The sequence below is a fragment of the Ceratosolen solmsi genome, unplaced genomic scaffold (genome assembly GCF_000503995.2).
Source record: "Ceratosolen solmsi marchali unplaced genomic scaffold, CerSol_1.0 scaffold75, whole genome shotgun sequence".
Taxonomy (NCBI): Eukaryota; Metazoa; Arthropoda; class Insecta; order Hymenoptera; family Agaonidae; genus Ceratosolen; species Ceratosolen solmsi.
Window position 1 is genome coordinate 362,949 of NW_011948457.1, and position 10,934 is coordinate 373,882.

Sequence of the window (10,934 nt, forward strand, 5' to 3'; positions counted from 1 at the left end):
AGCAAATAGAAAAATTAATTCTTAAATCATGCAAGAAGAAATATAAATATACGTTAATATTATTAATAATACATTTACTCTTAAATAAATGCTAAAAATTTTATGTTTATAAAATATATTTTAAAGTATACAAAATTCCATTTAAACATTTTGGTCTTATAAATTTATAAAAAAAATAAAATAAATATAATTTACTATAAATTCAAACCTATGGTATTTAATTGGATAAGTAAAGTTTTCTAGTTGAGCAACTTAAAAATAAATAAAAATATTAGTAAATCATTTAAAATTAAAACTTCTAGACTTTAATCGTTTCGGTTCTTAGGTATGTATGCAAACTTGTAATTACGCCATTGTTAAGATTAGTATTTATTATATTGGATTTGGTATGAAGTATAAATTTTTTATGAATGTAATTGCATTTTATTTTCAATCAGTATTACCGTATTTTCAATTAGTAGATAAATAATATGATTATATTTACATTAATATTTTATTTGTAATACTAATATCGGAGAACATAAATTTTTGTATAACTTTTAATAATTGTATATAAAATAAATTTTTCATGTTTGGATTATAATAAAAATATATAATAATTAACATAGTGTTTTAAAATCTTTCTTATTTATTTTGAAAAAAAACTAAGTATCTACATTATAAGAAAGTAAATAATTTACTTTATTCCTTCTTTTTTTGTACTGTAAAACAAAATATATTATTTAATAATACAGATTTATTTACAAATATTCGTCAATTTACAGTACAAATTAAAAAAATTTCAATTTAATAAGTAATTGATAAGGATATTTTATTATAAAACGTTATCCATGTAAATATTATTATACATGAATGAGATTTTTCCTCCAATAATTATATATGCGAACAATCTTTTATATATAATAATCGAAGGCTATGTAAGGTAATTTAAAAAATTTGCTAAGACTTGTTATTTATTTTGTAAATTTATAAAATTAATATTTTAAAGATTTTAAAAAACTTAAGCCTGAATATCAATTCATATTGTAGTTTCTTTCATATCATTATATCATATCATTTTTAATTCTTGTTGATTATTTTATCCCATATTAATTATTTCTGACATATTAGAATAATGGCTTATACTCTGTATTATTTTATCCTTAAAGTATTTTATTTTGAGTTTCAATTCCAGAATTTTGTTTTTTAATGTTATTAAAATTTCTTCGTATTATATAGATTTATTATAATAGGATTTTTATCATATCTCCTAAAACTATTGAAAATTAAAGTTTTAGCGTTGAAAACATTATAAAATTCATCTAGATTTTGTTGGTTATTACCAAATTTAAATAAACTTTTCAATTTCTGCGTATTAATATTAAAATAATGTTAATAATCTGATTTCAAACATTTGTAAATATAATGCATAATTTTTTATCTTTTAAAAATTTAATAAAACTAAAATCCAATTATATTTATACATAGGTGTTCATGATCGAATTGAGGGTTATGATATCAGAGGCTACAGAATTTAACAATTAATGGCACTGAAAGAACTTTCATCTACTGATTCATATTGTTGATATGAAATTATTGATATAGTTTCAACAAATGACTATAATAGCATGTAAAAACATTGTGGAATTGTTTACTACTATTTTAAAGTAATAAATGTTATATACAAATTATTTTATTTGCAATAGATCAATTATTTTAAATTAATAGAATTTTTTTGCATAGAATATTCTATCCCTTATATTCGCACAAAAAAACAATTGTACTGTCAGTGCTTTATCGAAAATTGTTTCTTTTTAGTTTTGTGCAAATGCTTGAAGCTATTGTATTGCAAAAGTAAATATCAGCCAGTCTACCAGTAGTGATTGTTTTAGACTTGAATGCAAGTTTCTTATCTTCAATTATTCTATTCTATATTGACCTATAATAGCAATTTTGCAAAGCATAAAAAAGCACACAAAAACATAAATTTTAAATTATTTAGTTATTAAAAATCAGTTACATTAATAGAATAACAACTTGTTTATATATATTACATCATTAATTTTTAAAGAAATTTGAAAACTTTCAAGATATATTATAAAATACTGAATATAATCATTGTTTTATTAAGTGTATAAATAATGATAGGGTACTATTATTATTTCCAAAACTACAACTAACAGTTACACATTAATTTTATATGCATAAAATATACATTATTAAAATTTGACGAGATTACTCTAGTTTATCTAATGATACATCATTGCTGAACATTTCTGTTGGCACAGTAGGGGGTGCTTTTTCAGGCACCAGTTCTAAATAACTTTGGCGAGACTCTAAATGTCTTTCTACTTCTTCAGGTGTCATATGGCCATCAGATATTAAAGTACAAGACAGTGAATTGTTTGCATCTGACTGGAAAATAATATTTAATAAAAATGTTATATAAGAAGTATGAAAATAATACTTGAACTCTTAATTCAAAGAATTGGAAGTATTGCAATATTAAAAGTTAATGATTTAATAATATTTAATTTATGATCGATAACAATATAAAGGAGCATATAGATCAAGTAAAATAAAAATTGAAAAATAATAATTACAAATTTTTATATTAGGAACAGAAAATTAGGAATTTTAACAGAAGGCATTATAGTTTTACTTACATAAATTCTTCGATAAATATCTGTTTTATTTAAAATTCGAACCATATATATATATATATATATATATATATTAGTTCATATTATATTAAATTTTATTTTGGATTTTACGGTTAAATCTTAGATATAGATCTAAATTAATATCTACATGAACAGTATTTTTATTTTATATTACAAATATATATCATGATAAATTGTTTTCATTCTTTTTATACTATTATAATGATTCAAATTATATATTAATTATTTGTTGTCTATTCATTAGATTAATTATACAAATTCTTTCGCTTAAAAATATTCAATTTTTTAATTTTTAATGCATTTTAATAATAAAAATAAAAATTTTTAACAATTATGTAATTGTATTCTCTTTTTGGCGTTCCCTTTTGTAAATTATTTTCGTATCTGAGTAAATAAATTTATATTAATTAAATTTAGTTGACATGATAAACAAATGTTAGTTTTATCAGGTATTTTCAACATATAATCACGATCAATATCTGAAAGTTTATATAATATATTTTTTACAAGTATATTAAATTCACAAGAACTTCTTTACTATTATTAAAGCCTATCTATACTATATAAACATTAAATATTATATAATGTTTTATATTAGAATTTTCAATAAGTGCTAATTTGAACAGGAAATATTTTCATCCTTAGAGCAATATCTATTTACAATGTTCATTTGGAAGAATTAAAAATGTTTGCATTTAATTAATTAAAACGGCTAGCTATTTTTTGTAAAAAAGAAAATATATTAATTTTTCATATAATCTTCAGATTTTATAAAAATAATTTTATCTATGTAAGACTAGAGACATAACTCATATCGTCAATAATCAAGTTTATTTAATTAAAAATGGCTTTTAAGCGACTCTATAATAATTATATATGTTTATTTAATAATTCTACAATGAGTTTTGAAATAATGGCAGGTAAATTGAATGATGTAAATTTTAAAAATTAATCTTTATCAACTATATTCATTTATGCATTATCTACTATATGGAACCAAAAGTGTTTAATTTTATTCATAAATCTTAGTAATTGTATATTTCAATTAATTTTTATATGGATTTATATTTTTATACATAATATAAATTATCTAGGTATACATTTTTTCATTAAATGTTTTAAAACGCCAACTTAATGAAAGAATTTTATTGAAATATAATTATATATTTTTACATATCCTATAAAGTACTGGAATATGTTTCAGGACGTATGGTATTGCTTTCTGCGTAAATTATCATTTATCTTTTGATAATAAAAATACTAGAAAAAGAAAAGGCTGATATTTTAAATATTTATTTTACTTATCAGCACGTATCTAGAATAACTCTTAGGCTATACTTTTTTCATTTTTTAATTTTCTGTTCCATAATGGCCTACAATTGTATATCCAAGTGCCTAGACATGTCTACAATCAATCAAACCAATAATTTTTAATATTCACAAATCGAGAAGTTATTATGTACTCGATTTTTAATATTGTCTGGGATCAGACTATAAACCTCCCAATGATGTTGGGTAGGGGGGATTGCTCGCAAGTGGAGGAGGCAGACGCAATTATTCAATTCTGCACACAGTGTATCTTGGTTTTCCCTTTATTAAATACAATAATATGATTATAATTAATGGTTATAGATATATATGAATGTTGATTATAAGTAACTTAAGTCTATGAAGTTTCTTCAGTGATTTTTACGTGATGATGAATTTTATTACTTGCAGCAGTACGAGGTGTAAATCTCTGTACTTCTTTGAACAGTATCGCGTGTAAGTGACATTGTAACAATTGCTCCTTTAATTGAGATGAATAATATCATCTGTGGTTGTCGTAAACCCTTGCGAACATTTTGTTTTTTGTTTAAAATATTATGTAAGTTATAGCTGTTTATAATGTACGTAAAGCTGTCGCTGTTCTAAGATGTATGTTAAGCAGTCGCTGTTATAAGCAGTAGCTGTTTAAATATATGTACGTGAAGTCGTCACTGTTGTAACATATATGTTGATAAATGCTTGTGTTATACTTTAGTTAATTTCATTCTTAAACTGCACTTGCACTCGTGCTCTTTGAATATTACACTTAAAGGACTATGATTTTTTGACGTCACTGTTAATTTATTAGATTATTAGGTTGTAGTCGACACGTTATATGTGTATATTATAATTAGTATCTGGTATGTAGATACGTGAATAATTAATAGCTGATTGACTGACTTTTAATTGAGCAATAATAAATCTGAACAATTATTTAAAATTATACTGAGTTATAACTGATGGTTGATGCTAGATAAAAATACAGTGAGTGAATTTCGTGGCGAACTGTTCTTATATATATGTTATAATTTCTGAGAAAACCCCAATGGTTATTGTTCAGGATTGTAGCACTTTACAAGAAATTTAGTATTCCGAAAATTGTTATCGTTCTAGCTCGCGAAATCGTAAACATTGACTCAGAAATTTCTCAATGATATTAAAGCCTTTGCTTGCGAACCTCCTGTAATGTTTATCTAGTTTCTGCATAGTAACGTCATTTGAATTCTACAAAATTTGTAAAGCCTTGTTTTCCTACAATTCTCGAACGTTCTAAAGTTTGGACTCTGACGTCATGCAAGACTTTCGGCATGGCAACACCTATGCATTGTTGATAAGTATTCAGTCGTGCGTATATTTAAAGGACACACGTTGCAAGCCTAGCTCTCTTAGTGAAATTTTCTCAGTGAAGACGCCATGGCACTGATCACGGTCTGCCTTAGCAGGACCGCCATGGAATAGTCGATATATCTCAACAGAGCCGCCACGGAACGACTTTCATCTTATACATCTTACATCAGCAATAACATCATCACCATTACCAAGGAGCAATTGCATCATTGCGAAGAAACAGAGTTCACACTCTTCTATGAGAAGTGAATTCAGCTCATCAATAATGTGATTGTTAATAAACCATATATTAACGATGTCCCAAACATCCGCTAGGGCTGGCGGCAAATTATTATAAAGCTATCGAAATATTGACAGTTCGATCCAAGAAATCAAACAGTTTCGAACAGATTTATTATTTATTTAATGTTATTATATTTCAATATTTTTCTATTTTAAATATATTTAGATCTAATTGAATAAATTTTTCATACATGAAATACAGATTATTTTGTTTGCTTTTATTTATTTATATTTGTTCAGGATTGACGCACCCAATAATAAAAATTTATTCCATGAAATTTAAAGTCATTCTAATTTGTAATATAAGAAAAATTCGCTACGAAAATTCTTGGTAAACGTTAAAGCCTTATAACTTATCCGCATAGCAACAATAGAAGATTCTCGAATCGACTAAAAATTACTTTTCGAGAATTTGACAGAATTTCCAGGAATTGAAACTACACCGATACGCGAAATAGCTTCGACAATGTAATACCAACGGTATTAATACTAGAAACAAAATCTCCACAATTGTATATAAAGAGCGCTGCAAGTCGAAACAAATAAGTCTTGTTGAGTAAGTCAACGTGAAATAGTGCAAGTCACAACAGTTAAAGTTCTACACGTATGTCCATGGGAATCCATGTAAGGTATACGTATTTGTTTACATTATTTATGATTTATTTACGGCTTTGCTATTTGATTTTGATCTTATTAGACCACGGAAGAGGGCGCTGATACTGTTTGATGCTCCCCACAATCCATATTGCTATAGTACAAACAGAGCAGTCTTGCCTTGCGCACCCGGACGACGCCCTACAGTTATTGCCAACTGTGAAAATCACGACGAGCTCAATAATTCTCACCGGTAACAATAACAACCAATGTAACATAACCATAAATAAAAGTCACTAAAACCAATTAAGATATACTGAAGTAAGGCATTAACCTCTCACTCATCCCACTTCTCCACCATTAAATCAGTGGTATGGTGTAATCTATCCACCTTGGTCTTCTGACCATCCTGTGGCTGGAATTCCAAACAATATTCATTTTAAGAAGTACCTCTAGTTTATATATTTACTGATTTTTGAATGCAAAGTACTACTTATGTTCATCACACAGCACTTATCTTCAATACCCGATGGAAATTTCATCATAATAAAACCAAAAGCTTTTGTTACATAATTTAATGAAAACATGTAGGTCATATTTAAACACCATTTTTATATGAAATAAAAATAATGATTTGAGTAAATACATACGGAAATTGTGTTTATCTTCGTCGATTTTGATATCGTCTTTTTTTTTTTGTTACTGTTATAAGATTTGGAAGTTGCTGATGTATATACATATGCTTCACCGGCAATACTAAAATCTGATTTTTTCCTAAAAGTAAATAAGTATAAAAAATATGAAAAATAAATAAAAATTTCAAAGCTTTATGATTTTAATAATACCATATACTGGAAATAATTAATATAAAGTTTAAAAATATTTAAATAAACAAAATGACGGTGATTTTGTAAATGTTATATATATTTGTAAAATCAATTACATAATCATTTTATTAATTCCGTCAAACATATTAAGATACCGCATACCATTTTTTTTACTAAATAGTCTTTATCTTTTATAATTTATACTAAAGATATATGTTACATGTATCAAGGAACGCAACAAACTTATCAATGAACACTTAGCTTAAATAAAATACAATATTATAAAGAAATGATTTTCTTACCACTACATATCTTTTTATATATGATTTATAAGAAAGTCAAATAATTTACTCGTTTATGTTCTCATTGCAATAAAAATTTATACTAGATAATATTATAACAAATAATTTCTTATTTATTTAACAAATTTATAAGTAAATTGAAACAGAAAATTTCTAGACTGATTTGCAGAACATTCGAGAATTCGGCGAAACGAAGCTATGGAAGGTTGAAGAATTCAAATGACGTTGCAATGTGGAGACTACATGAACATTGTAGGACGTTCGAGAATTCCAGGAGTTAAATGTTTACAACTTCGAGAACTAGAAGGCTTATAAAATTTCCGAAAATCGAAGGTCTTGGAAAATTGCTCCAATTCCAAACAGCATTATTTATTTACCTTTTCATTCCAAAAAAAATTCACATCAATCGTATTAGAATGTATAGTACATAATTACATCTAGTAGATTAAATAAATTTTATTTATTATTTATTATAAATTAGTATTAAATTTAAAGATATAAATATAAATACAAATACTGATAAAATTACATGAAAAACTAAATTCATAAGTACAAAAATAACTTAAAATTTTATTTTTAAATAAATTTTAATAAATTATTGTTTAATAGCACGGTTTTTATTAAAAATATTGAATGCCGATAGATGAAATAAAGAACGTAATGTCTAATTGTTCTGTAATGTAACATTTGACAATATTTTTGTCTCTCGGTGTTCGAGAATGCGAGAACATTATCTTGCCACAACTTCCCACGGTTGCTGGACACTCGAGACGGTTAATAAATCTGGAAAACTCTAGTAAATAGTTAGCTTATTTATTCTTGCTTATCTAAAAAACGTGCTCATGCTTTTTCGGTGCATTAAAACTAATATGTTGTTTACTGCTAAGAAGACGTAGATTCTGAAAGAGTATCAGATATATATAAAATATCGAGTACTAACATTTCCTAAATTTCGCTGTAACCCAAAACCCCGCACGTGCGCACTCGGCTTTTTAAGATAATGCTTGCCTTGTTCTTAACTATGCCGCATCTAGTCGATCGCATTGCAAGATCGACCACGCCCAGGAAGACCCTTCGGCTAGCCAAGTCCCAGAGAAGGGAGAGGCGACCAGGAGTAAAAGCTCCCCACTTTCCGACACTTTCCCGATTAGCATATTCGGGACTGAGCCCGGAAGGAAATGGAAATGAAGGCGTGCATAATCCATTGTGCTGCCCAAGGTCAACCCCTGATTGGATAATTGATAGAAGAAGAGATCCCAAGTGGAACTGGGTCAGTGAACTATTTAAGACGGGCAATGTAATGTACCAATGCTTATTCTATTCCTATTCTTCTCATGATTGAAGGATAAGTCACGACTTACTCTCGCGGAGGAAGACCAGAGAGACAAGTCGTCAGCTGAGTCTAATAGAAATTCTTTCTAGGATTGTGAATTAGTATTCAGTTGAAATTGATCTCATCAAAGTTAGATTGCATAGGACCAGACCACTTGTAATCTCACTTGGAGACAAGGAAGGAACTTAAGAGCTGGAATTATTGAAAGAGAACTTCACATCAAGCCAACGAAGAGAGACTGGAAAATTCACGATACATTGCAAGTAAGTCCTTACCGCTAGTACTGTGGAAGAATCACGCTACACTGCTAGTAAGTTTTTACTGCTAGTACTGATTCTTGATCTCTCGGCTTTACTTTGAAAACAGACGGCTAAAGGTCCGACTACTGAAGCTTCCCAGGCATACTCGAAAAACAAGACCAGCTATAGACGCCACAGTGGCTTTTCATTTCCTCCAACGAACAGCAATTTGCGCCACACTGTAAGAGCACATCGCAGCAACGATCAATTGTTGACACCACAGGTGGCGCACAGCTCAGCATAACCTCTATTTTAGGCTCTTACATGACCCATTATTTAGAAGCAACTGCACACGTGTTGTGTTGAATCACAACAAGATTGTCGTGTTCGATCAGAGCACTACAACGATCATAACCTCCAAAGTGACAATATTCAATAGATTATAACCTATATCTTTTTACAGTAAATCACAATTTCATCAGTATATGCAGAGAATAAGAAATTGATTATCCTCTACTAAAGGATATATCTCAACGCCACAAGTGTATTAAGAAATATAAAGGTCATTTGTAATTTCACCATGGTTAATAATTCCAACATGGAAATAAAGTGAAATAAATAGAATAAATAGCAGTAATAATGATATGTGTTAATTATCGAATCAGTGTATTAACCCTTTACTCGTCCAGCATTTTCCAAACAACATCTAGTGTTTTTTTTTGTTCTAAGTTGATTTTGCACGTTTGGCTGACGAGTCAGATTAGTGGAATTATTTTTTGAACACTCGGAAATTTAGAATCCTTACAGCTTTTGAATTTTTGTAACATTTGATTTCGAGAATTCTTGAACATTCTAAAGCTTTACTTTCAAACGTCCTACAACGTTTATCTGGTCTCTGCATAGCAACATCAATCCATTGTTGACAGCTAATCAAGCTATCGCTTGAATAGTTAAAGGAAGCACGCGTCGAAGTGGGCGCTATTACCAGAGCCACATATAGGGAACACGCTGTCAAATTATCCAAGCATTCAAGTACCTCATCAACAGGGAAAGTATCTTTTATTATAAAAGGAACAGTTTTCTTGCCACGACTTCCCACGGTCGTTGAACATTCGAGAAGGTCGATACATCTGAAAAATACTCGTGAATAGTTAATTTATTTATTCTAGCTTACCTGAAAACGTGCTCATGATTTTTCGATGCAGTTAAACGTTCTTGTTGTTCACTGCCAAGAAGACGTAGATTCTGAAAGAGTATCAGTGTTCGGGATTGATGCAGTTCCATGAATTTCAGAAAAAGTAGGTCATACGCGCTGTGCGGCGTACGGCTTGCGCGTCTAGACCGGCACGCGCACTCGGGCGAATGTTTATATACAAAACTCGACAAGTCCGAGCAAATTTTACGACATGAAATCTAATATACTATCAGATCTCACAAAGAAAAAACGCCTACGAAACGTCTAGAAGCTTCATTTTCTAACGCCACAAGGAATTTTCTGGAAAAGACTCGCAGCGGCACTGTTGCCGGCGTTGCATCCGCTGCATGCATATTTAAGAGGAGGTCGCCATGTGGCGACGCTCATTGCAATACCACTTTGCGCTCACTCAAGTGTAATTGCCGCTCAGTGTTTTAGTATACTGTGACGACGACACATGGCCATACATTCGGCAGCATAGTTAAGAATACACGCGTGCATTATTAAAAGGAAATCGGCAGATTAGATAGTGATTACAGTGAAGCCAATGGAATAGTAATCAAAGGGGACACTAATTACGCAGCAATCACCACACATTGTCAGCAGTTTACAAGGTACATCTTTTTATATTAATAAATTAGTTAGTCACATCTCGCACAAAACAAGTCGGGGAAACTTACGCTATTTCGAAGAACACTTCGGAACCATATAGGCCCGCTAGCAGAGAGAGGGTAAGCTTACCCTCTCCCGAAGAACACTTCGGTACCATTCAGGTTCTCTAGCAGAGATAGGGCACGCTCACGCTCTTTCGAAGAACACTTCGAAACCATTCAAGCTCGCTAGC

At 29.2% G+C, this 10,934-nt stretch overlaps 1 protein-coding gene across 1 annotated transcript in view; it reads right to left on the minus strand.

The window, feature by feature from the left end:
- Positions 1 to 2,143: 2,143 nt before the first annotated feature.
- Positions 2,144 to 10,934, minus strand: part of LOC105366819 (uncharacterized) — a 17,112-nt gene continuing 8,321 nt past the window's right edge. Inside the window, exons 4-5 of the mRNA XM_011505386.1 lie at positions 6,845 to 6,968; positions 2,144 to 2,394 (exon numbers count right to left, since the gene is read on the minus strand). Coding sequence (XP_011503688.1) covers positions 2,215 to 2,394; positions 6,845 to 6,968 — 304 coding nt within the window. The 3' untranslated portion in view covers positions 2,144 to 2,214. The remainder of the gene's footprint in view (positions 2,395 to 6,844; positions 6,969 to 10,934) is intronic.